The sequence below is a fragment of the Mastigoproctus giganteus genome, chromosome 7, assembly GCF_048544385.1.
Source record: "Mastigoproctus giganteus isolate SK-2022 chromosome 7, ASM4854438v1, whole genome shotgun sequence".
In the NCBI taxonomy this organism is placed as follows: Eukaryota; Metazoa; Arthropoda; class Arachnida; order Uropygi; family Thelyphonidae; genus Mastigoproctus; species Mastigoproctus giganteus.
Window position 1 is genome coordinate 51490720 of NC_143581.1, and position 27960 is coordinate 51518679.

The 27960-nt window shown below is 40.0% G+C and overlaps 1 protein-coding gene across 2 annotated transcripts in view; it reads right to left on the reverse strand.

Moving 5' to 3' along the window:
• Positions 1-27960, reverse strand: part of LOC150082890 (deubiquitinase OTUD6B-like) — a 373124-nt gene that overhangs the window by 72172 nt on the left and 272992 nt on the right. For both annotated transcript variants that reach the window (XM_090376893.1, XM_090376895.1), the window contains one exon: positions 18599-18618. In XM_090376893.1, the coding sequence (XP_090233019.1) occupies positions 18599-18618 (20 nt within the window). The remainder of the gene's footprint in view (positions 1-18598; positions 18619-27960) is intronic.

Sequence of the window (27960 nt, forward strand, 5' to 3'; positions counted from 1 at the left end):
AAGTAGGGGCACTGGGGGGGGTGTCCCACCACTGGCGCAGGGGAGGGGAACGGAAAGGCACCAGGCAAGGGATCCCGGTGTGATCGCCAACAAGCGTCTGCAGGAAAACTATACAATGACCCTGTTGGTGGTGTCCAATCTGTTGTCATGTCCGAGTTGTCATCCGTCGGACCTAGGTCGCATCCATGTTAGTCTTTTACCTTAGTGTGGCATATTTCCTAATCTTTCCAGTTCTAAGGAATGTGTGTTGTTCACATAGACCCAGCTGGTGGGGTGTCTAAGTTTGGAAGTCATCTCCATTTGTCTTTCATGGGACATGGGTCCCGTCCATGTTAGTCTATTTTGGTATAGTTTGTTTCCTGAGTTTTCTAATTCTTGGGGGTGGATCATTTCTGGTGTCCCAGTCCAAGCGAGCTGAAGAACAGATGTTCTTTGGTTATAATGGTAGTGAGTTGTGGGGGCTGCCGCCATTTGGTTTCTCCTTCTCCTCCTCCTCGCGAACAGTGTCTGTGCATAATCCGAGAAGGCTTGATACTCCTCCTCCATGTCTAGGTGATGTTCTTGTCCCTGTGGTAAGTAGTGGATTCTGGTGAGTAAAACATCAAGTAGGTCTTCATAGAGCCTGCAGTCATAGGTGCTGCCAGCTCTCCAGTCCCCCACCAGTGCAAGTTGGATCAACCTGAATCCCAAGTAAACAGAGTTTGCATTAATCACTCCATGTCCAGTTAAGAGGTACGTTACTTGTAGACCTGGGGAGAACTACTTGGGCGAGGTTGGGTAGTTTTGTTCAATATTGGGTAGAAATTTCTTTGTGATCTCTCCCTTTTGAGAGTTGCTCCACCTTTCCTGCCATGCCTGCTGCAGGTGAGCTTGTATCCTCTTTTCCACATTTCTGTTGCTGGTTAGGTCAATAGTGAACCCCAGAAAAGTCTGTGGGGTACCTTTGTCTAGGTAGTACAGTAGGCCGCATTGTATGATTTCTAAGTCCAGCAAGAGAGTGCCTGTGGGCACTTGCAGGGCATGGGTGTTCACCGTGCGGCAAGCGCGAGTGATGGTTAGGAGGATGGATCTGTGAATTTGGTCTGTGATACGTCTGTTTACTGCTGTTGTAGTTTTTTGAAACCATGCGCTGGATGCGTAGGTGACGATCAGAGTGAAGATAGTTTTGTAGAACAGTTTGAGGACTCGCTTTTTCAAGCCCCATTCTTTACGCGTGACCCTGGCAACCATGGCTGCGTAGCGTCTTATTTTTTTACGGAGATATTTCAGATGGTCCTGAAATGACAGGTTTTGGTCCAATATCACGCCTAGGTATTTCAGTTGGTTGGAGAATTTGATTGTTTCCTGCCCAATTGTTATTTGTGGATGCTGCCTAAGATCATGGCATCCCTTTAGTAGGATGGAGTTTGTTTTTGTGGGGGATATTTTGAGTTGATTTCTGTTTGGCCATTCTTGGAGAGTGGTCAGGGCCTGATTTGCGAGGACCTCTAACGCGGTTCTCGAGTTTGCCTGTATCGTCAGAATGAGATCGTCTGCAAATGCCTGAAATTGTACTTCATGGAGATCGATGTTAAGAAAGGTGTCCAAGACAATATTCCACAGTAGTGGGCCAAGGACCAAACCTTGAGGGCAGCCCCGATGGACATGCCTGGAGAGTGTGCCATAGGGGGCAGTGACTTCGATGGTTCTGTTGCTTAGGTAACTTTTGATGGTGTTATAGAGGTTTTCCGGCATGTTGGCTTCACACAGCCTCGCCAGGATGCTTGGCCACCAAAGTGAGTCGAATGCCCCAGTGAAGTCCACGGCTATCACTAGGAAGTACTTTGTATTACATCTGTTTACCTTAGTCAGGAGTTAAGGCTTCCACGACAGAGGTTCCCTTTCTGAAGCCGAATTGGTTTGCCGAGGCCAGGCCTGCCTCATCATCATAGTAATGTTGGATCTGTGTGCAAAGTAGTCGTTCAAATAGCTTACTGATAACTGTCAAAAGTGCAATGGGCTGGTAGGAGACCGGAAGGTGTGGTGGCTTTGTTGGATTCTTTAGGATGAGTTTAACGTTTGCCATCTTCCAGGAAGTCGGGAAGGTACCTTCTCTGAGACAGGGGTTATATGGGTTTAATAGTAAGTTCGGAGCGTACTCTGTTTTTTTGATAATTTCGGGTTCCAGAAGGTCCGGTCCAGGGCATCTATTTCCCTTTATTAGGTCTGCTGCATTACTGATCTCTTCCATGGTGAAAGGGTGCTCTTTTGTTGCCATTTGATGAGTCTCGTTGGCCTGGCAAACTAGGCTCTGTTCTGTTGTCATTGTTTGTATCTCTGGATGAAAGGCAGCATCAAGGATATTGTTGATGGTGTGTTCCCAAGTGATAGTCAAGTATCCTTCAGGTGTTTTTGTGGCTTCAACTACTTCCCCTCAGGGGAGTTTGTTGGTGACAAGCTTGTATACAAATCCCCAAGGGTCCTTGTTTCCAGTGGTGGAGACCAGGCACTCCCAGGATTGGTTTTTGCTTTCTCTAATTTGTGTTGTATAGGCGTTTTCTTGCCTCTTTGTAGCTCTGTTGTAGGGTTTCAATTTCCGCCATTGGCCAGGAGCACCTGGCTCGCTGGAAGGCCTTTCTTCTTTCCTGTGCCTCCTTCCTGAGTTGCTGGAGGTTTTGATTCCACCAGGGCACTTCCCCTGGTGTTGAATTTTTGTTCCTGATGGCTGTGTCACTGGCTTGTTTTATGATTTCACTCGTTTTAATTTGGAGGATTCTTAGAATTCTCTCTTTCGTTGTTGTATGATATTTCGTAGGGTGGTCTGGAAGAGTTCCCAGTCTGCCTTTGCTATGGCATATCTATGGGCGGTTTGTCTGTTCACAGGTACTGAGGCCAGTGATTTGTTTAGACTGAACGTAATGGCGCAATGATCAGACGTTGTCCAGGCCTCATGGACGGTCCAATTGGAAATGTTGTTGGCAGCATTCCTCATTGCCATGGTGACGTCTATAGTGGCCTCCCATAATGTGTTGCAGAATGTAGGCAGATTATTGGGTAAGTTTAGTACAGTTAATGTTGAGGTTGCCAGGAACTCTTCCAACTTGGTCCCGTTTCTGGTACCCTGTCTATCTGGGGTATGGCTGTGCCACATTGTGGTGGCAGGTCTGGTCTTCAGCACTTCAGAATATGTCGGGGCATGCTGTGGCATTTGTCTTGCCCCGCATTCTGCATCTTGTGAAAGATGGTGACAATCTGCAATCTCAGGCTTGAGGATATCCTATTGGGATTCTCCTTGAAAATGGTTTCAAGGGCCATTTTCAGAAAGAGTTTTCTCGTATACAGAGCCCTCTGGTATGGTATGGTCCAGGGATGGTTACTGTTGTTTGTCATCATTTGTTTCTTTTTGCGATGCAGTGGCTTCTGTCTGGTCCAACCCGAGATAGTGTTTCCCTTTCCGATTCGGGAACCACTTGCTTGCGGGTTTTCTGCTTGGTTGAGGGGTCCCAGGTTTCTCTATTTCCTCTGATTGGTCAATAATGATGGGGTCGTCATTTTGTGTCTCAGTCAGGGGATCTGTGCGCTTGTCTAATTTCCCCCTCCATTTCTGTGGATTCCGGATTACCGGTTCTGTTCGGTTAATTGGGTTTACAATGTTGGAGTCAGATAGTTTGCTCAAAATGATGGCGATTGATGTCAACCACAAGTTCGTGGGTATATTTGGAGGCACATAGTGGCCTGTGGAAGTTTTGGGTGTTTCCCCACAGCACTTTGGTGGTGGTGGGGGGGGACACCAGATATAAAAATTCCCCTAGAAGGACGGGACTACTTTTTCCGGGAGGTATCTAATGGCAGCGAAGTTGTTGGTGGCATTAAAATTTCTGGTAGAAGCACAGGTGCGAAGATAGCCTCTCTCCATGGACAGTTTATAGTGGGGGGGAACATTAAAGTCATATTTCTTTGATGATATTGTTCAGTAAAAGCACAGATTGATGGAGCATAATAACTGCTCAGTTTGCACTAGTTGGGGCACTTCCCCAGTCAAGGAGTTAGGTGGAAACGCAGCCGCTGCGTTATATCGGTGGCCGATATAAAGCAAACAATTTTGATGGTGGTATGGTTATCTCTGCTTGTGTTCTGATCGTACACTTTCCAGAAATTTTCTGAGCATATGACAGCTAGATGCATTTATTGGGTGGATGTGTTTTTTGGCCTCTTGATGACAGATGTTCAGCTCTGTTTTCAAAATTTTTGAATTTCATTTTCTTCCTTCCATTGCTGGCATCCTTGAGAGCATGCAAGGTGTTTCTTCTTGGCAATTTGTACAAATTGGCTTTGAAGCTGGGCATTCCTTGCTCTCGTGGTCTTTGGAACCACATCAAGCACAGACAAGGTTGCCACGACAGGCTGTTTGTGAGTGCCTATACTTTTGGCATTTAAAAAAACCTCAGTGGATTTGGAATGTACATCCTTACTTAAGTAGGCTGCCTTGATGTAACTTGGAGGTCGTGGAGTATTGAATGTAAGAGAAGAATTTGAGTGGGAATGAGGTTCCCATCCTTGAGCATTGATATTCACTTGACAGGTGTCACAGCTTGATGTTTTATTTCAGAGCAGATCTCTTCTTCAGACATTTAGAAGATTCCACTCTGATACGACACCACACGAAGAATTTGGAGTTTTATGGGGGGTTTACAGTGATGGGTATTCCCACTATGGATGTGACTTTCCAAATTTGTTGTACATGTTTGGCACATGACGATTCCACTAAAACATCCCCAAATTGTAGCATTTTCACAGATTTTGAAGATCCTGTCAACCCGTCTAATCCTTTCTGGACGAAGAAGGGTGACATTTTCTCTATTTCCTGTTCTCCAGTAGAATGAATAATGAGGAAAAGTTGGGGTCATTGATGGTTTCATATCCTCAGTTCTAGGTCTTCTTATACAAGTGTTGTCTGTATCATCTAAGTTATTCGGTAGAGCCTTGAATTTAAAATTCCCCTTCTTTTTCTGTGGCCCAAGAAGAAGAGGGATTTTAAATACTCATAGGGGAAAAAATATATTTTTGATGCCCTAAGTACCCACCATTGAGCTCTATGAGGGGATGCTCATCAAATAGCAGGTACTGCATATGCAAATGGGATCCCAAGTTCACTTAGAGCAGTGGTCGCCAAATTGGTTGATATCGACCCCCAGGGGTTGATATAACATTGTTAGGAGTCGATTCGGGCTCAGGGGTTGATAGAAAAATATAAGAGATCATTGTACGGGTAATATTTAATTTGGTTAACTTGGATTAGCTCCATCCTGAATGACAATGCAATTAAGAGTGAATCGTGGGAACCGTGACATGAATAGGAACTGTAAGATGGAGCAAGGTCATGAAAATAGTTACGGAGGCCAATCAAGTAGGCCAAAATGACGTATTTACCAATAAATGGATGTTGGTGGTTCCCGCCCAGCTGGTGCAGCGGGAGCGAGATTGCAACACATGCACGGTTGCTTATTTACTTACACGTATTCGATCCCAGTCTCATTTTTGCACATACAAGTGAGCGTTAATGTTCTGAAATTCATCAACATACATATTATAATTCAATCGTTATTTATTCACGAACTAAACTTCTCTATGTTGAAGAGTTGAGCAGGGCTGGTAGTTTTGTACATCCTATAGAAATACGTGAGTAGGTATATTATTTAGACTTATTACTTTTGCTTACTGACTATTTTGTTACAACCACAGTAACCACAATGGCAGCTTCAGATTCTAAAAAGAAATGCAGACAATATTCGTTAGAATATTTGAAACTTGGGTTTATTGCTTCATTAATAAATGAAACGAGGCCTATATGTCTTCTTTGTGAAAAAACTTTTAGTAACAATGCAATGAAACCAGCAAAAATGAAAGATCATCTTCAAAGACTCCATCCCGATATGAAAGATAAAAAGATCTTGACTTTTTTTTAAAGAACTGAAAGAGAAATACACACATTGACCAACTATAAAATCATTTATGAAAGCACCTGCCGAAGCTGACAATAAACAAGGATTAACAGCCTCCTACAATATTTCTTTTAATATAGCGAAAAAAGGAAAACCATATAGGACATTGTTATACCCGCAATCAAAGAAGTAATTGAAATAATAATGAAAAAAGATTCTGGCCCTGTTTTAAAATGCTTACCATTGAGTGTGAATACCGTGAAAAGACGTATTGGTGAAATGGCTACTGAAGATGTAGAAAAAACTGCAGTATCAGAACTCAAAAATAGTAAGTTCTCCATCCAACTTGATGAATCTACATTCGATAGTTCTTCTATTCTTATGGCTTATGTAAGATATTATAGTAAAACCAAACATCAAATTATTGACGAATTTTTATTTGGAAAATATCTTGAAAGTGATGGAACGGGGTTGACAATTTTTCAGCGATTGGAGGAATATTTAAATAAGTATGATATTTATACAATAAACACTAACTATAAAATAAACAATTTAAAAACTCACATAAGCGTCTTTTTTGCTTGTCCTATTATAATTACGTAATAGTAAAGTAGAGGGAGTCGATAAAAAGTCAAGAAACTCTTGAAGGGGTCGACGGTCAAAGAAGTTTGGCAACCCCTGACTTAGAGCATCATATCCACACATCCAATATGTCTTGATCCTGTCTGGAACCAAAGGGAAAGAGACTTACTGGAATGAAGTTTCCCGTAGCAGTAAGAACTACCTGCTGAGTGATGCCAGTTAGGCTGGTCCAGGACCTCCTGTCTTGTGAAAGCAGGGGCCAAAGTGGTGTATTAGGGATGGGCTCCCTCATCCACCAGAAACCCCCTTTCTTAATTTCACGGGTTGCGGTGCATGGCTGCACATACCAGATTCCAATGAGTTAACTCTGGAACCAAGGTATGGGCACTGAACCCAAGTGATACTAATCTAGAAGCCCATCAGCATCACTGGTCAGTTTCCTCACCATGTACAGGTGCCTCTCAGTGTCCATGATACATGCTGAAGCAAGTCTCATGAACACTGCCTCTCTGCTGGGGTATTCATGCAAAACAATGTCCACAGCATAGCAAGATAATGCAAAACAATGTCCAAAGCATAGCAATGGAAGGTGAAAACAAATGTACAGTATAACAGTGGTGTGCAAAGGGATATATTAGAATGCACAAAACATTGGACCCTGTCATAGAAGGGGTATAGCAGTAGGCACCCTAACTGGGTTTCACTTATCAGCTAAAAAAAAAAAGCTATGGGCACAGTGACACTAGACATTTAAGAAATGGAAAAGGGAAAGGTTGCTTGGTCCCTATGCTTGGTTCCAATTGTTACATGCTGACAGCAGCAACCAGGGTATGGTGATAGCAACACAAATCAAAGGACCCATCTTCAAGGCATTAACACTAAGCTAGTGGTGGAAAACCTGATGGTGTAGCAAGTGTATTCATGACAGTTTCCTGAAACAAGAAGAATCCATGCTAGGAACAGCACATGCCTTAGGCACTCAATCTAGTTGAGAATACTCAATCTAGTATGCCCCCTTCATCATCCTGTTGGAAATAACTATTATTAGATGGATGAACTACGAGCAAGGAACACACTTGGATTGGCAACGATGTTCAAGTATGCTGTATTATTTGGGATTGATTCTCCGGCACCCAATAAGGTAAATGCAGAATGTGATTAAGCCTAATGGACCACAATCACTGTAAAATGCTTTCAGCATCTTGTGGAATATATGATCTGCTGATTTAAGATGGTTCTGAATGTTACTTGATGCTACATCAGTTGTTGTTGTGCTGAGAATTTTTTGGCACAAGGGTCTCCTGGGCCATACATTGTGCCTGTTCACTATTAACTTATGACTAAATATTTTATATTATAGTTATCAGAGACGATTATATATATTTATGCGTGTCAAGTATTGAAACAGAGCTTTGAAATGTGCACAATTGCCAAGTATATGTTGTAAAGTTATAGATTCCTGAAAGTTAGCTAGAGAGGGAAAACTGGATTTCCGGATACTTGAATATTGAGGACACTATGAGAATATATTTGATTGTTAATTGGGATTGCCAGAAGGAACATTGAGGAGGATTCTCTCCCCTAAGCAAGAACAGACGAGTTATATATATGAATGACCAATTCAGAGTCTTGCCAAAATGACTTCTTCTCGCCTGATTCTCATGAAACTAGAGGTTCTTTTTTTAATCTGGAATAGTCTGTTATTGATTTGAGTTGCCACAGTTCAGCCCATTGATTCCAACATGCTGTTCTAATAATGGATCTATAATCAGTGTATAGCACTTTTTGATGGCAGAAAGATCTATTATCAGGATGTTTAGCAGCACAATCTGCACTTTCATTACCTGGGATGCCAACATGACCAGGGATCCAACAGAATGTGACCATTGGAAATTGGGGATGATGAGTTTAAGTACAGCTTGTATAATGTATTTAGGAAGGATAGGGTAGATAGAAGGGGTGGTGGGGTAATGCTTCTTATCAGAAGCAGCCTGAGTGCGACGATAGCTTTCCCGGATTCAGACATTTCACATGCTAGTATAGAGTCTGTATGGTGTGAGATAGTTGGAAACAAAAAGGTATAATGCGAGTAGGAGTAATCTATAGATTAGGTGATTGTGAAGATTATGACAAAAACCTCTACATGCAAATGGAATGGGCAAGTAAGCGTCAATGCCTTATTATGGGTGATTTCAATTTGCCTCTAATTGATTAGAGTAAATGGGAAGGAAACTCGACATGGGGAACAAAATTTTTAAATCAACTAGATGACTGTTATTTGTATCAACATGTCAGGGAAAGTACTAGAGAAAAGAATATCCTAGACCTCATCATCACACATGAATCAGATGACATAACAGGGCTGACAGTAGAGGAACCAGTAGCAGGAAGTGACCACGGAGTTCTACGGTGGATGATGACGAGAGAGGTAGCAGAAGTAAAAGGCAAAGGAATGGGTTTTAATTTCAGAAAAGGAAATTACAATGCCTTAAGGTACTACATGGCCTCTATTAACCGGGTAGATATCGTGCAAAAAATGAATACATTTGAACTGTGGTAGGCTTTTAAAACATTAATCACAGATGCCTTGAATGCATATACAGGGTGTTTCAGTTAAACGTTTCAGAACTTCTAAGGGGAGTAGGGTACATCCTGACAACTCAAAATCATATAGCAATGTGGGGTCGGAAATGCTTTCCTGAAGCGGTGTTGTACACAGAAGCACCATAAAGAAAACAGACGGTAAGTGAGAAATCGTTTTAATAATACATGAAAAGAGGCAAAAAGGTACATGGATTAAACTAAGTGTTCGAAGTTTCTTCCACGGGCTACAATGCACGCCTCACATCTCCGACGCATGGACATCCGAACATTCTGGAATACTCCAGGCAAATTTCTTCGGCAGCTACTGCGATTCTTGCAACCAGCTCCTCAGCATTGTCAACAGGGGTGTCATAAACTAGCGATTTCATATGACCCCAGAAATAAAAATCAAGACATAATTGGTCGGGTGACCGAGCAGGCCCAAGCACGGGACCACCACGTCCGATCCACTGTTGACCAAATGTGACATCCAGGTAGTTACGAACATCTCCGCTATAATGGGCAGGGGCTCCATCGTGTTGGAACCACATTGTCTGTTGCGTCGATGCAGAAATCTGTTCATCTCTCAAAAGTTGTGGCAATACTTGCTGCAGAAAGATCAAGTAGATAGGTCCGGTTAGACGACACGGTAACAGGTAAGGTCCGATGAGGTGATCTCCCACAATACCGGCCCATACATTGACCGAAAATCGAATCTGTGCTGCACGACGTCGTATTGCATGCAGGTTCTCGACCGCCCAGATATGGTCGTTATGCGTGTTGAAAATTCCTTCCCTTGTGAAGGATGCCTCATCGGAAAACAACACTTCAGCAGGAAAAAGGGATTTGTAGCACATTTTCCAAGGTACCACTGTGCGAAAGCAATACGAGGTGAATAATCCTCCGGTTCCTGTGTCTGGACACGCTGCACGTGAAACGGATGCATGTCTTGTTCTCGGAGAATCCTCCAGACGCTGCAATGGGAAACCCCGACTGCGTTTGCTAGACTTCGTGTACTCGTTCTTGGATTCCCCTGTACATGCTGCAGCACATTCTGTACGACGGCTGGAGTCCGTGCTGTTCTTACCCTGTCCCTGTCAGCTCTTTCAAATGAACTTTTCTCAGCTAACCTCTGGTGCAGTCTTGCAAAGAAATTACGACTGGGAATACGCCTCATCGGATATCGTTCCGCATACAAATGCTGTGCGGCTGGCTCACTACAATTTGCAGCCCTGTACGCCAAATGCATATCGGCTAACTCTGCGTTCGTGTAATCATCCATCCTACTAACTTGGCGTTCTTGTTCAAGAAATTCGAAATTCGCCTGGAGTATTCCAGAATGTTCGGATGTCCATGCGTCGGAGATGTGAGGTGTGCATTGTAGCCCGTGGAAGAAACTTCGAACACTTACTTTAATCCATGTACCTTTTGCTTCTTTTCATGTATTATTAAAACGATTTCTCACTTACGGTCTCTTTTCTTTATGGTGCTTCTGTGTACAACACCGCTTCAGGAAAGCATTTCCGACCCCACATTGCTATATGATTTCGAGTTGTCAGGATGTACCCTACCCCTCTTAGAAGTTCTGAAACGTTTAACTGAAACACCCTGTATACCATTAAAAAAAAAAATACTCCACGAGTAGGGTTCCAAGTTGGATAAATAGTGATGTTGCCACATTACTTGAGCAGAAAAAGGTGGCATGGAAAGGTTACAGAGAAATAAAAAGCACTGAAGCCTATAACAGCTACAAGGTGATGTGTAATAGAGCCACAGAAAAGATTCGACAGGCAAAGGCAGATTATGAGAAATCACTAGCAAACAGAGCAAAGAGGGGGAGATAAGGACTTCTTCACATATATAAATGCCAAGAAGAGCAGGACAAACCAAATCGGACCTTTACGTAAGGGAAAAATAAGGGAAACGTAAGGGACAGTATTAAATACACCAGCTGCCGTTGCAGATGAACTCAACAGTTATTTTGCATCGATATTTACAAATGAAAAACCTTTTGTGGCAATGGGAAATTGTGGGAGCGAAGTTAAAAAAATATGTAATTAATGATATTGAAATTTCGCAAGATTATTTAATGAAAAAACTTTCGAGCCTACAGACCAGGAAGATTCCTGCAGTTGATGGAATATACCCTATAATCTTAAGGGAGGCGGCTAGCAAGTGCATTGAACCATTGAGGCTAATTATGCGAGCATCACTAGACTCTGGGGAGATTCCCTTGGATTGGAAACGTGCAAATGTATCTCACATACATAAGGGTGGCTCTAAAAGTGAAGTTGGAAATTATCGACCTGTCAGTCTGACTTCAGGAGTAGGGAAAATCATGGAGGCAATGATCAATGGTGGAATTCAGGATCATTTGAATCGAATGGAAATTCTCAAGGATCCTCAGCATGGTTTTGTAAAGGGAAAATCATGTTTAACAAATCTGGTACGGTATTTCAAAAGGGTCACTCACGAGCTGGATTTAGAGAATAATTTTGACATTGTTTATTTAGATTTCAGCAAAGCTTTTGACTCAGTCCCACATGAGCGGTTGCTTTATAAGCTGGAACATGTTGGACTCACGGGGAAAATCCTTAGATGGATAGAAGGATGGCTTCAGGGCAGGAAGCAGAGGGTTGTGATAAAAGGCTATTTCCTCAGATTGGGTTGATGTAAGAAGTGGGGTTCCCCAAGGATCAGTATTAGGACCACTGTTGTTTTTAATTTTCATAAACGACATCGATGAAGGGATAGAGGCCGTGATGTCTAAATTTGCAGATGATGTTAAAATTGGTAGAGTAGTTAATGATCACTGTCAAGCTGAGCTTCTTCAAAGAGACCTAGCACCTGATGGGATTTGGGATGTATGGTCGGACACGGCAATGCAAATAGCCTGCTTTCACAGACGTTAGTAAGCTAGGAGTGTTAAAAGTGAGAATTATGCTCCTTGTTGGAACAAGATTACCATATTTTTGAGTCAATTCTCCTTGCATGGATGACCTTTTGTTTGTGAAGCTCTTTGATGATTCCCTCCTCTGACACATTTAATAAATCCCATTCCATTATTACTCCCTTAGAGGGGTTTAGGATGGTATGGGGAGTAACTTTTATTAATTGTCCTGCAAATGTTGTGAGCTTTAATAGCTTAACAGAATGTTGAGGTTGGGTAATCTCAACCAAAAGATCACCAGACTGGAGTCGCCTAACTGTTTTAGGTGAACCTGCTGCAGTCTCAATGCACTTTTTCACAAGGAATGGTGATAATATACTCACAGGTTGGTCAGATAATGAATGTAATATGAGAAAAGCTGGTATCTCCTCATCTTCAGGGGTTGTTTTCAACCTCTTCGGTTGAGAAAAGTCCTTATCTGTGTGATTTGTCTCTATTCTTGAGCACGATGGCTCTAAAAGGTAGAAACATTATGTTATCCATCTTTGCTCCTTTCAGCCCTGGGAGAGTGGATTTCTTCTCCCAGGTTACTGGCCCCATGGCAGGGCCGGTAACCTGGGAGAAGAAATCCACTAGCAGGAGCAGCGCTGCTAGAGTGACCAAGCGGTATGTAAGTTAGTGTTAGTTTAAACAAAAAAAGAAAGGCTATTTAACTTTCTGAAACTAGCTTACAATTTGTAAGACTATGTTATTTATTAAATAAAGTGCAAAAAATTTTTAAACTAAAGAACTGTGGCCTGGAGTAAGTAAATGCTCTATGATTCACTTGATCACTATAATGCTTGGCACCCGGGGCCACTACATCAGTGTTCCTAAACAAGTTTATTAAAATTCCTTTAACAAACTCACCACTCAATGAATGTTTTTTTTTGTTTTTTTTATGTGAACCCCAAACACGAGAGGTATTAGAACCTATAGTACTTAGTACCGTGCTTGGGTTGGAGGTTGAGAAGACGAAAGAAGATATTTGTTAACATTGGACTTGAAATTCTGTAGATTGTAATTTTCAGGAAATTCGTATGAAGGAAGGTTGTTCCAGAAAACGGCAGTTGAATGAATAATTGAGGAAGATGAAAGGTTGGTTCTGTGGGTTTGAAGTTGGACAGTAAATGGATGTTGGTTGGTGGCGGCACGTGTTCTGACTGTTTTGAAAGAGAGATTGGTAATTATAGAAGCCAATTCAGAAGAACAGTGCCCATGGAAGTATCTGTAGAAGAGGCATGCAGCATAAACAGTACGTCTATGAGAAAGCGAGTGGAGAGACTCTGTTAGAGATGAATAATTAATTAACCTAACTGCCCTCTTCTGAATGGAATCAAGAAGCCTGAGAGAGGTTTTGGGGGCACCACCCCAGATGTGGGAACAATATTCCATGGCAGGGCGGATTTGCGATTTATACAGAGTGAGCAGCTGTTTGGAAAAAAAGTAACGCCGACAGCGAAAGAGAAGACCAAGTTTTTTAGATGCAGAGAAAGCAATATTTGTAATGTGCTTGTGCCAAGAGAGATTAGAAGTCAGGGTAATCCCCAAAAGAGATATATCGTTTTGCCTAGAAATCGGAGTGTCACTAAAGATAAGCATAGGAGCAGAAGAATCCTTTTTGCGAGATATAAGACAAGACTGAGTTTTAGAAGGGTTGAAACCAACTAAGTTGTCTTTGCTCCACTGGAGAATTATCTGGAGATCGGAATTTAAGGAATTGGTAATGGATATTTAAAATAAATAAATAAATAAATTTTCTGTTTATACTCCGGGACGACCAAACGGTCAGAGGAGTTCACAAGATAGACAGAATACAAGACACAGCACCGTATTCAGCAGTCACGGGCTTGAACCCCGGTCACTCAAGGCACGTGTACTTATGCACCCGCACGCCTGACCACTAGGCTACGGCGGCCTCTAATTTGAGAAGTTGAAGCTGATTGAGCAGGGCAAGGTTTCTCGAAATGGAAAGTGGAATGCAGTGTGCTATATTCGGCAAAACTATGGAGAGGATTTCCAGTCAATGGAAAACGATCACTAATATACTAGAGAAAAAGAGTGGGAGAAAGAAGTGAACCTTGCGAGAAGCCAGCATTAGTGGAGAAGTTAAAAGACAGAGAGCCATCTACCATCAATCTCAGTGAGTGATCAGAGAGAAAACTGGATAACCAATTATAAAAACAGTTGGCAAACCATAAGATGGAAGCTTGTTTAGAAGACCTTTATGCCAAACACAATCGAAAGCCTTTGAGATGTAAAATAGCAACTGCTTGTGTTTCACCAAACTTTTCCATTGAATTTGTCCATAAATGAGTATAATAAGCCAGAATATCACCAGTGGATCGACACTGACAGAATCCATACTGGCGATCGTTTATCAGACAGAAGGTTTCTAGGTAGTTTAAGAGTTGGCGGTTAATTGATTTCTCCATTACTTTAGAAAGAGTAGAAAGTAATTGCAATAATTGGATAAGAGGGATTTGTCACCCTTTTTAGGAACTGGCTGGATATGAGCAAATTTCCAAGCAAAAGGGTTTTTACCTTTGGAATAAGAAAGTGAAAAAAGGCGGCAAAGAATAGGAGTAAGTTAAGGAGCACAGGTTTTGAGAACAAGTGGAGAAATACCATCAGGACCTGGAGCTTTCTTAGCATCAAGATTCATCAAAATCCTTCTGACATCCTTTTGATGTGAGAACACAGGAGGCATTGAATGGAGCGTGTTGGGAATGGTGGGAGGTGTTTTACCGAGATCATTAATACATGAGTTGGAAGAGAAATGGGATGCTAGCAGGTCAGCTTTATCCTTGGATGAATTGACAACAGAACCGTCTGGTTTGGACAGAGGTGGGAGCAACGACGGGCAAAAGTTGCGGCCAATAGCTTTGGCAAGAGACCAGAATGCTCGGCTACCATTAGGTCAAGAAGCAAGTTTTCTACTCTTAGTCTGTTCAAAATCTAGTTGGACTGATTAATAATTGCTTTACAATTGTTGCTAGCTTTGGTGTAGTAAGAAAATGAAACTGAAGAATTAGAAACAACCCAATTACAATATGCACCATTCTTCTCTTGAACAGCCTTAGCACATTTATTGGAAAACCAAGGTTTAGATAAAGGAAGAGATTTTAAAGTGGAGTGTGGGATAAAGAATTCCATTCCTGCAAGAATAATTTCACTGACACGATCTGAGCAAAAGTTGACATCAGAAGTTTTGAAACAGTAATCAGACCAAGGGAAAAGAAGAAAAGAAGTCTCACAGGTCATCCCATTTTCCATTCTTTTTATGCCAAACAACAAGAGGGTGGGAATAGCCATGAGATAAAGGTTCCATTGGAGAAGAGATAATCACCAAGTTGTGATCTGAGGTGCCTAAAGGACCACTCACTTTGACCGTGTACTTAGAAGGGTTGTTTGTGAGAAAAAGATCAAGTGTGTTGGCTGTATGATTAGAATTGTCCGGTATTCTTGTAGGTAAATGAACAATCTGTGCTAGGTGATTAGTAATTGCAAAAGCCTCAGTCTCGACCTGCTGGGTCAGTGTGACTAGAAAAGAGAAATCAGCTGGAGTTGTGAACTTTAAAATCACTAAGAAAAATTACCTTACTGTTAGGAAAGTTTAACTGCAGAAAGTCAAGTTGCAAAGAGAGGAAATCAAAGAGTTCCAAGTGATTAGTGGAGTTGGGAGAACGGTAGAGACAACAGATGAATTTGACACAATGAGGCAGAGAGATTTTAAGCCAGAGAAGATCAAAGAGAGGAGATTCCAAATTGCCAAGTCTCTGACAGGGAATATCAGAACGGACATATGCACAAGTACCACCTTTGAGGCGAAAGGAATCATACAGCGAATAATTTGGGCATCTGAGATGAGCAGTAGTTGAATCAACCGATAACTGAGATTCTGTCAGAAAAAGTACATGGGGTTTGGCAGACTGCAAGTGGAAATGGACATCGTTGAGATTAGAACTGAGACCACGTATATTTGTGAAATAAATTAAGAAGTGCTTGGGAGGTTTAGATCTTTTCGCAGATAAGCTTGCTCTATTATAGTTTGACAATTCATGGTGTATTCAATAGTAAGAAAAAGTGGGTGGGACATGCTGTATGAAGTAATGTAATTTTTGGATATGGCGTACATGTGGTAAGAATATACCCAGATCCTTGACATAATGTGGCCTCGACAATGCTCCCCGCATACACACTACTTGGACTCCCTCCAGTCACTATCTGGTAGAATAGAGGTAGCAAGATTATATACTAGCTGATCCGGAAGCCTCCTAGAGAGTTACCAATAGGTTCGGTCCAGTGTACTAACTAGCGGCCGGCCTGCGAACACCGTTTTAGAGCTGTACCCTCGAAATGTAAGGAATATTGGATCTCGCCACGACATTCATCATAACCTCAAAAGTCATCAGTCATACTGCATGATGGAAGAGAAAGGGAAGGGTTGATTGGAACTTAGCTCTAGAGACTAGCCATGGGTTCCACCACTTTAAGCCTCCAATAAGCAAAGTGGTGGTATTTCATCGGTTGATGAGTCATCTACCACCTAGTGGTTCACACCTGGGTGGTCACCCACCATGTACTTGTGCATGGAAGTTATACCCAGGATTACTAACAGTCCCACCATCGTGAAGGTGCAAGCAGAGGATTTGGCTGTCACACACCGTCCGGACTTCGCCGAAATTGGGTCTACTTGACTTGAGTGTCACCCGAATATCAGTTCCATCAGCGTTTTAGACTCCCAGGTAGCAAGTACAGCTTGTCTGGCATATCTGAGAGAATGTCTGTGACAAACTCAAGGACCATCTGATATTCCTTCTGAGATGCTTCTAATATAGTCTACTCTTTCTGATATTCTTTGGCTGAAAATATCTTTAACACATTCTGTCAAATTCATTTGCTGTTTCTATCACTCTCCCAATGTGACAAATCACACAAAATTCAACTTTCTCTAGTGATGCTTTCCTAACATTTAAGTAGGTTTATTGGTTATTTTAATGTGCATAACTTCAGCTAGTTTCAATTTTCTATGTACAATCTGAGGAGCAGGCAGAGATGTTGAAGCTTTAGCTGCTGCTAATGACTATATGCAATTTGTTACTTTAGCTACTAAAATATCATATAATCCCAGTCGCAGAACTAATACTCTTGATTTTTGCTCTAACAACTATTCAAATTATACATTTCATCTGAGGTACCTAAAAGTAGCTTAGATGAAAATTTGATTGCAATTTCTTCTCCATAGGAGCCTCTCACCCACGACTATTATCAGAATAGTCATTGCCATTTGGCACTGCAATAATGAAAAAGTGAATAAAGTGTGGTTTTGCTTCCTCTTTAAGAGGTTAGTTTCAAATGACCAGATCCTAATAGACTGTGTCATAAAAATTATTCTTGTAAGCACAAAATCCCTTATTCCTCATTCTCTTCTACACTCTTGTCAACTAAGTTAAACCATAATTTTCTATAAATATAGTAAGAACGTTTTCTACCTATGATAAAGCTTTCAACAGTTACTGATAAATCAAAACTTGATTTTGTAAAGTCCAAGGGTAGGAAACTTGCATCTTGTCAAAATAGTAGTCAGGTGTCTACTGGTCTCTTTCCAAACTTATTGGCTGCAACTTCTCTCCATTCATATTTCCTCCATCCATATTTCCACAAAAGGTAAAAACTTATCAGCATCTAACTTTCCTCAAATTCTTGAGTTGGGAGTCTTATTAAATCACCACTTATCACCTATCATATGAACACAATGTCTACTTGGTTTTCTGAACAGAAAGAGATTGGAAGAATCTGGAAGTTGTTGTTGTTAACAGGGTTTAATGGCACAAGAACTTCTCCAGCCATATTGCACCTGTCCATTATATACTGGTAGGAAATGATATAGGAATAAATTAAATGTGATCATATAGGTAAATTCATTTTAAGTAATTAGAATTCAGTCAAGTTGGCATTGTTTCCCATCAACTGATGCAGTGTTAATGGTTGAGATAAAGTTGACAAATATTTGAAGGCTACAGTCCTACAGTGTGGTAATGAGGACAGTTGATAAGGATGTGTTTTATGGTTGACAAGGCATGGCAGTGTACACACTGTCACTTTTTGATGCATGCCTTTTCTACACTTGATACCATTCTTCTGAATTAGCATCTGTATTTCTCTCCTCTTCTTAAAAACCAATCTGAACATGTAGTTCATCAGATAGTTAGCATTCATTCACAGGTCAACTCTAAACACACTGGACAACTTTTCTTTTTCTTCATTTATCCCTTCTACTTCTGTTCTTTGGAGCAATATTTCTTCCTATGCATTTTTAGATGTCTACAGCTTCCAATAACTTTAGAGTTTGGGGTTACCAATGAAAAAAAAAAGTATTTGGTTATCAGTTTAATTTATTACCTATACAGCACTTTAATTCAAGTTAATTCTATTAATCCTTAACTCAAAAGTTTATTCTTGAATTTGAAAATAAAAAAATCTTTAATTTTTATCATTTTACGCTTTTGAAAAATCTATCATGGATAATCATAGAAAGAGCAAGCAAAAGCAAAAGCAGAAAAAAATGTCTTGTACTTACCAATCTCCATCTGATGGTATCTAAGAAGGGGAGAAAAACTTTTAATTTTATTACACTTTGCAACTTATTAAAACAGTACATTATCTCTAAAAAAAAATAGTAATGAGAAAATAATATCTCTAAAATAAACTATGCTACACAAGTTTATATGTACAAAGGGTACTAGGAAAGTTTTGCAATACAGCTTTGTTTATTTAATTTTTTCAAAGTAATTTCCTCTACATTCAATACACCTCTCCATCCTCCGAAACCAATCTTTAAACCAGTTCTGCCAAGTTTCACTAGGGAGTAAAGCACACTCGTTGTCCCAAGCCCGCAGAAGGTCCTCATCACTGGAAAACCGCCTCCCTTTTAGCGTCATTTTCACATGCGGGAACAGTGCAAAGTCGCAGGGAGCAAGGTCTGGACTGTAGGGAGGGTGCTCGAGAAGTTTCAGTCCTGTCGTGGTCAAATATTCGGTGCAGGCTTTGGCGTGGTGAGCTGCAGCATTATCGTGATGGAGGTACCAGGTGTCCATTCTTGACTTTGGCCGCAGGTTCTTCATAGATCCAATTACTTTAGGCAGGCATTGTTCAGTATACCACTTAGCTGTGACTGTCTTCTGCGTGTCCAAAACGACACGTTCCACAATTCCACTCGATTTGAAAAATACAGCTATCATTTTCTTCTTTACAGATCGGGATTTTCTGACAATTACGGGTGTGTCGTCATCATCAAAGACCCAAACTTTGTTTTGAGCCTTGGTCGGCAGATCGTAATAGTACAGCCAAGTCTCGTCACCTGTCACGATGTTGTTCACATACCGAGATTGTCCCTTATCAAACTTTTTTAACATCTCCCGGCACCAAGTCACACGTCGTGTCATCTGCTCTTCAGTCAGTTGATGCGGCACCCAGAGAGAACAAAGTTTCTTCACGTGCAAATGATCTTGCAGAATCGAACGAATTGCTGGTGCATTTAGGCCCAAAGTATCCTCTATCTGTTGGTAGGTCACTCGCCTGTTTTCGTCAAGCATTTTCCTCACAGCAGTAACGTTTTCCTCCGTAACTGACGTTCGTGGCCTTCCCGGCCTCTCAGAATCCTCCAGAGTGAAATTTCCCCTTTGGAATTCTCTATACCACCTGAATATCGTTGTACGATGTGGACAATCATCATCTAGTGCAAGAGTCATTTCTTCTAAGCACTGGTCTATGGTTAAACCACGCACGAAATTATACCGCAAAACTGTCCTTATCTCATTTCGTGACCACGATGCCATCGCAAGCACTTTACACTCTCACTACTAATGAATAACTGAGCCCATCGACTTGGCGCGGCGGCTACTATGCACGTATGAACATGTCACAACATGCAGCAACAAGCAGCTTCCTGTGATTCATTGTTGCGTCATATTGCAAAACTTTCCTAGTACCCTTTGTACAGCAGAGTGCTAACCCTTGCAGGCTAATTGAGCATTTCTCCACAACTTTCAACCACAGCAATAAACATTTTAAAAATGAATAAAAAAATGCAGTCAAAATACAAAAGAGTACTCCTTCTAGTAAAACCATAATACAAAGTTTAGGCTTAGAGTCCAAGCCAGAATAAAAGTGGTGCAAAATATGAATAGTTTTGAAGCCTTTCGCATGCATTTTAAGGAGACTAACTATAACTCAATCGAAAGGAGCATGAACAGCCCATCAGTTCTCCCAGCAGATCTATTTAATAAGACAAAATAATCACTTACCTGAGCCTTTATGTTACTTTATGATATTATATATTATGTTGGAAACAGTGAGTAATATTACTATATGAATATTTAGTTCTGTGAAACAAACCTGGGGTAATACTTTCTGGAATTCCCTAATATGCTGTACTGCCAACATATTTTACACATATAGCAACACTACTGGCATCTGAGTAGAACAGTTTGTTTATTTATTTATTTCAATATAAATCAAAAATTTAATATGCTATCTAGATGAGAATAAAATACGAATTTAGAAAAAAATGAAAGCATGCACTCTTTGAGTGGACCAGGATTCAAGCCTGTGACTGCTAAATACGATTATCGTTTACATTAATGATTTGTTATAAACTCTACTGACCTGGTGGTCATGCCGGAGTATAAACAAGAACAATTTGAAGTATAAGTTTGAAATCATCAAATGCAGACATTATAGGAATATCGGAAACATTATAGACATTATAGGAATATCATCATTCTGACAGAGCAGAAGCAGATTTGAGTATGTGATGACTATAACATAAAGGACAGATTGGACAAGCAGTGGGCAGAGGTTATGCTCTTAGTTAAGCTTCTTATAGAATCTGTAGCACAGATTCTAAAACAATACACTCAATTGAAATGCTGAGTCAGATTGGTGAGACAAAAACTGGGAAAAACAAAAATGAAAGTAGAAGCATACTGCAGGCCAATTAGAGCGTGACAAGTATAACTAGAGTTGCCAGATGTCGTTTATTTCAAAGGACAATCCTTTATTTTAGCCAAACTGTCCATGTCCTTTATTGAAACGAGAAAGGATGCAATTTGTCCTTAATTTTCATTTCTCAATGCCTGTGCCTTGTAATGGCAGCGGCATATGCTTCGGACCCCTCATGCACAGGGACCCCCCAAACTGATAAAAAATTACAATTTCATTTCGAAGCTTTAACAGGGGATATGTTAAAAACCCCCTCAAATGTAAAATCTGCCACTGAGAAATGAATCATAAAGAGATAATCCTAACCTATTCTAGCCTCTCCAGCTCATACATGTAGTTTCATGAACACCACGCACTTAACTTCATACTTCTCGATGAAATCATATATTTTTTTGAAAAAGCATAAAAACTTGCACCCGTGTGGCCATGATCTAATTTTCACGAAAATTGTGCGACTGGTAGATAATAAAATTATAGGTATCGGCAAAATCACTTTTTATAATATGGAGTTCAATGGCATTGTTTAAACTGTTTTTCCTATAACTTTACAAAGAAACATTTATCATTTCATTTATATGGTTATAGGCACCTACATATTTCATGTTATATACAAACATTTTTTTTATCTATCAAAAATGGAATTTCCTCCAAAAAAGGAGGTTTTATTCTTATAACAAAAATTGGGAGCAAGAACACGAATGGCTAGCTTCAACAAATGATCCTCATGACGCAAGATGTCTCCTATGCAGAAATGTATTTAAAGTTGGTTATATGGGCATCTTAGCAATTACTCAAGCTCATAAACCGGCAAATTCTTCAAATCTTGATAGGTTTCTTGTGAAAAAGAATACGAAAGAAGAGGATTCAACTGCAGCTGAAATAACTCATATTTATTATTCAATTAAGCATCACCATTCTTATAACTTATTAGATTGTAGCATGAAATTGAACCATAAACTTTACAATGATTCAAAAATTGCACCAAACTGCCATGTCCTTTATTGAAACACGAAAGGATGCAATTTGTCCTTAATTTTCATTTTTCATGTGGAAGAACTAAATCTGCTGCCATTGTTTGTAATGCTTTAGGTAAAAAAGCATTGTAAATTGTTTTGGATGATTTAAAACATCATGATCTAACATTATTTTTTTGTTTACAGATTGATGCTTCTAATAGAAATGAAAATGTTTCGTCAAATCAGTACTTCAACAAAGGACATGGTCCTACAAACTACTTAGTTGATCTTTTTGAAAATGCTGATGAAAGTGCAGATGGATTGCAATTTAGGAGTAATAAATCCTTATTCCAAAATATTAAGAAATTAAATTAAGATGTAATTAAAGAAAACTGCATGCTCACATTATTCATAATTTAGCTAAATATGCTTTTGGTAATTTATATTGTCTTGAAAATATATGGTCACTATTGTCTTGGAAATATATGGTCAATATTGCCTTGGAAATATATGGTCAATATTGCCTTGGAAATATATGGTCATTTTTCTGTTTCAGATAAAAGAAGGGATAACCTTAAAGAATTTCATGAGTTTTCCAAAACAGAGTTTAAGGAAATTTTAAGGCATGTACCAACTACATGGCTTTCTTTACAACCATGTAAAGAACGAAGAACGAATTTTGCTTTCATGGAGGACTTTGAGCTTTTATTTCGTAAGCAAACCAAAAGACTTCTAAACAGCTTTTAAAATCCTTCAAATTAATGAAAATTCAACAGCGGTCCCTATAATTATAAAATTATATTTTATTTTCTCAATGTATGCGATCGAAATAATTTGCAAAGAAATAAGAGCTTGAAAAGAATGAAACATGTGTAGTGATACTTTTTATATAATGAATGATCTAAAAAATTCACTGAAGATTCACGTGAATGTCTTGATCAAGAATTTTTTGGGTATCAAGTTCATCAGCATTTTCAGAAATTAGATCCTGTAGTTAAAAGCACAGTGATGAATAATTTCAAAGCATTTTATAATACTGCATTGAAATATTTAGGAAAGAAATTTAACTGTAATAAAAATACCACTTTTTTGAAACTCAGCAAATTAAGCTTTAAAAATGGTTTTCCTAACTATGACTCATTTGTTGAAGTAGCAAAATATTTTAAATTAATAGAAAAACTAAAGTTGGATATGAATGATTTATTTGATGAGATTTCAGTACTGAAAACAAATTATGAAACTGTGTCAAATTTAAAACTTGTTTGAGTACTTCAAGTCAATGGCATTTAATTTTGAATTGTTGATTTTAAGCTTTCAAGTGTTTTCAAGGTCATCGCGTAAGTTTTTTCAGTGCCCGGGACTTCAGCAAATTCAGAAAGGATTTTTAGCATAATGAACTCAAAATGAAGGGATGGGCGAAATAGATTATCATTATTATAGAGCCACATGGTGCAAGGAAGTCTGAGGCTTTTGCTGCACCACGTAAAAAAAAAAAAAATTCTGAGTTACCAAGAGAGAAGTAAATCATCAAAAAAGAGAAGAATGATGATATCCAGCCTCAGGACACTGGGTGTGCCAAGCCCAAACTCACACCAGATGTGAGTCCCTAAGGTTGAATGTTCAGTTTCACTCATAAAAAGTGAACTAATGATCGACTTCAATTTTAAAGATAATTGGTAGATTTTTCTGAGAAAATTAAAAATGATCCTGAAGTTCTTAAGGCTGCTCGAAGTAGTACAAAATATGTTCAATATGAATGATTTTTAGCTATTAAACTAGGATATTTTATTTTTTGCTTTTTTCCACCTACCTAAAATTACTTTAGCTTGATGTTAATTAATACACCAGACTTGTATTAAAATATCTGGATCAATTCATGCTTTTTATATCATCCATATCGTTCATTATACTTATATATCAATCTATATCCTTCCCCATGGAAAACCAAAATCTAAAAAATATAAACAAAATGTTTAATTATAACTAAAAAAAAAAATCATTCAATTTTCCTTTTTTGGGGTGGGAAGGGGTGGTGGAGTGAGATTTGGAGAGTGGTAGCATTAATTATATTTGAGTGTCCTTTAATCCAATCATAGAAATCTGGCAACCCTAAGTATAACCTACAAGTGGATCAGAATCAGAACTTTAATACCACCACGCTCTTATCAGGTGATCATCAACTGTTGCCTCTCTGTGCATCACACAAGTTGTCGCCCCAAACGTGTCTTCAATACTGTTGCATTAATCCTCGAATACGGCTGGGTACTGGACGATTTGTTCTCTGTGAGATTCCAACTTTTTGTGCAGTATGTGTTGTATAAGACTAATAAGCCCTGTAACTGTGTGAATAGTCCAGATGACTTCTGTTACATATGTGGAGAAGTCATATTAGCTTCAAGAAAGCATCCCTTAACTCAAGCCATAAAAAAAGGCCACTTCTTGTACTTTGGGTACAAGAAGTGGACAAGAACTAGGCTCACACATATGCTGCACTACCTGTTCACCAAAATGCAACATGTGGGTGAATCGAAAGAGACGTTTTATGCCTTTTGCAGTGCCCATGATATGGAGGGAGCCAACAAATGATGTCACAGACTATTACTTCTGTATGGTGCCTCCTATTAGAAATGGGATGACAAAGAAGAAAAAGTTGACAGTGACATACTCAAATATACAATCTGCAATTCATCCTGTGCCACACAATGAAGTTGACAGTGACATACTCAAATATACAATCTGCAATTCATCCTGTGCCACACAATGAAGTACTACCTATTCCTGAACGACACGACCATTTTTCTGTACACTCTGATGAAGATACTGAAACATCAACTTGATATACATGAAGTACAGCAGCCATCTACATCAAGGGATCCACCATCTTGTCCAAACCTTTATCCATTTGATCCACATAAGATCACAGAAAGTGAGCTTAATGATCTCATCAGGATCTCGAACTATCGAAGAATAAGGCAAAACTTTTGGCCTTCAGGTTACAACAGTGGAATCTTCTAGAACATTCTGTGAAAGTGACAACATTTCATATTCAAAATAAAGACTATGATAAATTCTACCAAACAGAAGATGAACTCAGTATTTGTAAGGATGTTATTGGTCTAATGGCAGCAATGAACATGGGGCACATTCCTGAAGAATGGTGACTATTTACAGATGCTTCTAAGGTTAGCCTTAAAGGATGTGTTATTACACAAGGGAAACATGCTGCCTTCAATACCTCTTGCATATGCCATCCACAAAAAAGAAAAAAAGCAAACATGGAGAACATCCTCTTAACCACTATCAGAAGCTATTTTTTTTTCGTTTTTTTTTTTTTAGAAGCATTAGCGACTAAGGCCATATTGCGCCGGGGATATGCGGTGGTCATTCCCTGACCGTTCCGCATCCTCCGTATTTGGTGGTCACTGGCTCGAACCCCGGTCTAATCAAGAAGCGTGTGCTATGCTTTGTTGTTTGTTATTTGGTTTTTAGGAGCATTAGCAACTAAGGCCATATTGCTCCAGAGATATGTGGTGGTCATTCCACTGACCTTTCCGCATCCGCCGTATCTGGTGGTTATGGGTTCGAACCCCAGTCTAATCAGTGTGCTACGCACTGCTGCTGCCTACAGAGTACTATCAGAAGTATGAGTGCCCAGATATGTGGTGATTTAAAGGTAATCACCATTTTATTATTTTATTTTTTTATGAAAACCCCAAACAGGAGAGATATTAGAACCTATAGTAATTAGTACTGTGCTTGGGTTGGGAGGTTGAGAAAATGAAAGAAGACATTTGTTGACATTAGACTTGAACTTCTGCAGACTGTAATTCTCAGGAAATATGTATGAAGGAAGGTTGTTCCAGAAAACGGCAGTTGAATGAATAAACAAGGAAGATGAAAAGTTGATTCTGTGAGTTTGAAGTTGGACAGTAAATGGATGTTGACTGGTGGCGGCACGTGTTCAGACTATTTTTGAAAGAGAGAGTGGAAATTATAGAAGCCAATTCAGAAGAACAGTGCCCATGGAAGTATCTGTAGAAAAGGCATGCATCAGAAACAGTACGTCTATGAGAGAGCAAGTGGAGAGACTCAGTTAGAGAGGAGTCATTAATTAACCTAACTGCCCTCTTCTGAATGGAATCTAGAAGCCTGAGAGAGGTTTTGGATGCACCAACCCAGTTGTGGGAACAATATTCTATGGTAGGGTGGATTGGCAATTTGTACAGAGTAAACAGCTATTTTGAAGGAAAGTAACGCCGAGAACGAAAGAGAAAACCAAGTTTTTTAGATGCAGAGGAAGAAATATTTGTAATGTGCTTGTGCCAAGAGAGATTAGAAGTCAGGGTAATCCCCAAAAAGGTGCCTCCGTAGCCAGGTGGGAAGGAGCAGCAGTGCGTAGCACATGCTTCTTGATTAGACCAGGGTTCGAGCCCATCACCACTAAATACAGAGGATGCAGAGAGGTCAGGGAATGACCACCGCATATTCTCGGAGCAATATGGCCTTAGTTGCTAATGCTCCTAAAAACCAAATAACAATAACAACAAATCTCCAAAAGAGATATATCATTTTGCCTAGAAATTAGAGTGTCACCAAAGATAAGCATAGGAGCAGAAGAATCCTTTTTGCGAGATATAAGACAAGGCTGAGTTTTAGAAGGATTGAAATCAACTAAGTTCTCTTTGCCCCACTGGAGAATTATCTGGAGATCGGCATTTAAGGAATTGGTAGTGGATATTTGAGAAGTTGAAGCTGATTGAGCAGGGCAAGGTTTCTCAAAATGGAAAGTGGAATGCAGTGTGCTATAATCGGCAAAACTATGGTGAGGATTTCCAGTCAATGGAAAAAGATCATTAATATACAAGAGAAAAAGAGTGGGGGAAAGAACTGAACCTTGAGAGATGCCAGCATTAGTGTAGAAGTTAGAAAACAGAGAGCCATCTACCATCACCCTCAGTGAGTGATCAGAGAGAAAACTGGATAACCAATTATAAAAAGTCAGAAAAAGTACATGGGGTTTAGCAGACTACAAGTGGAAATGGACGTCGTTGAGATTAGAACTGAGACCACGTATATTTGTGAAATGAACTAGGAAGCGTTTGGGAGGCTTAGATCTTTTCGCAGATAAGCTTACTCTATTTGTTTGACAATTCATGGTGTATTCAATAGTAAGAAAAAGTGGGGGGGGGGCAAGCTATATGAAGTAATGAAATTTTTGGATATGGCATACACATGGTAAGAATATACCGAGATCCTTGACATAACGTGGCCTCGTCAATGCCCCCCCCCCCCCCGCATACACACTACTCAGACTCCCTCCAGCCACTATCTGGCAGAGTAGAGGTAGCAAGATTATACACTAGCTGATCCGGAAGCCTCCTAAAGAGTTACAAATAGGTTCGGTCCAGTGTACTAACTAGCGGCCAGCCCGTGAACACCGTTTTAGAGCTGTAACCTCGAAATGTAAGGAAGATTGGATCTTGCCATGATGTTAGCATTTAGCATTAGCATTAGTAGAGGCATTTGATGCAAGAAAGCAAGCTTATGCAGCATCACCAAAAAAAAAAAAAAAAAACCACTTCCACTTCACCCCTCTGTTCGTTCAAAATACCTGTCCAGCTGAGCCTTAAACTTATTTAGGCTATCAACCTCCACCACAAGGGATGGAAGTCTGTTCCACCAACCAACCACCCGCTGGCTAAAGGCAAATTTCCGCACGTCTATCCTACATCTGTCTTTCCTCAAATTGAATTTATGCCCTCTCAGGTGATTATTCTGAGCTAGAGGAAGAATCCCATCAGCATTGAGCATGCTTAAACCATTCAAGGCTTTATACACCTCTATCAGATCACCTCGCTGGTGCCTAGTCTCCAGACACTGTAATTTGCAAAACTTAAGCCTTTCTTCGTAAGAGCACCCCTTTGTTCCATTCACTAATCTTGTTGCCCTTCTCTGTACTCGTTCCAGCAGCTCTACATCCTTC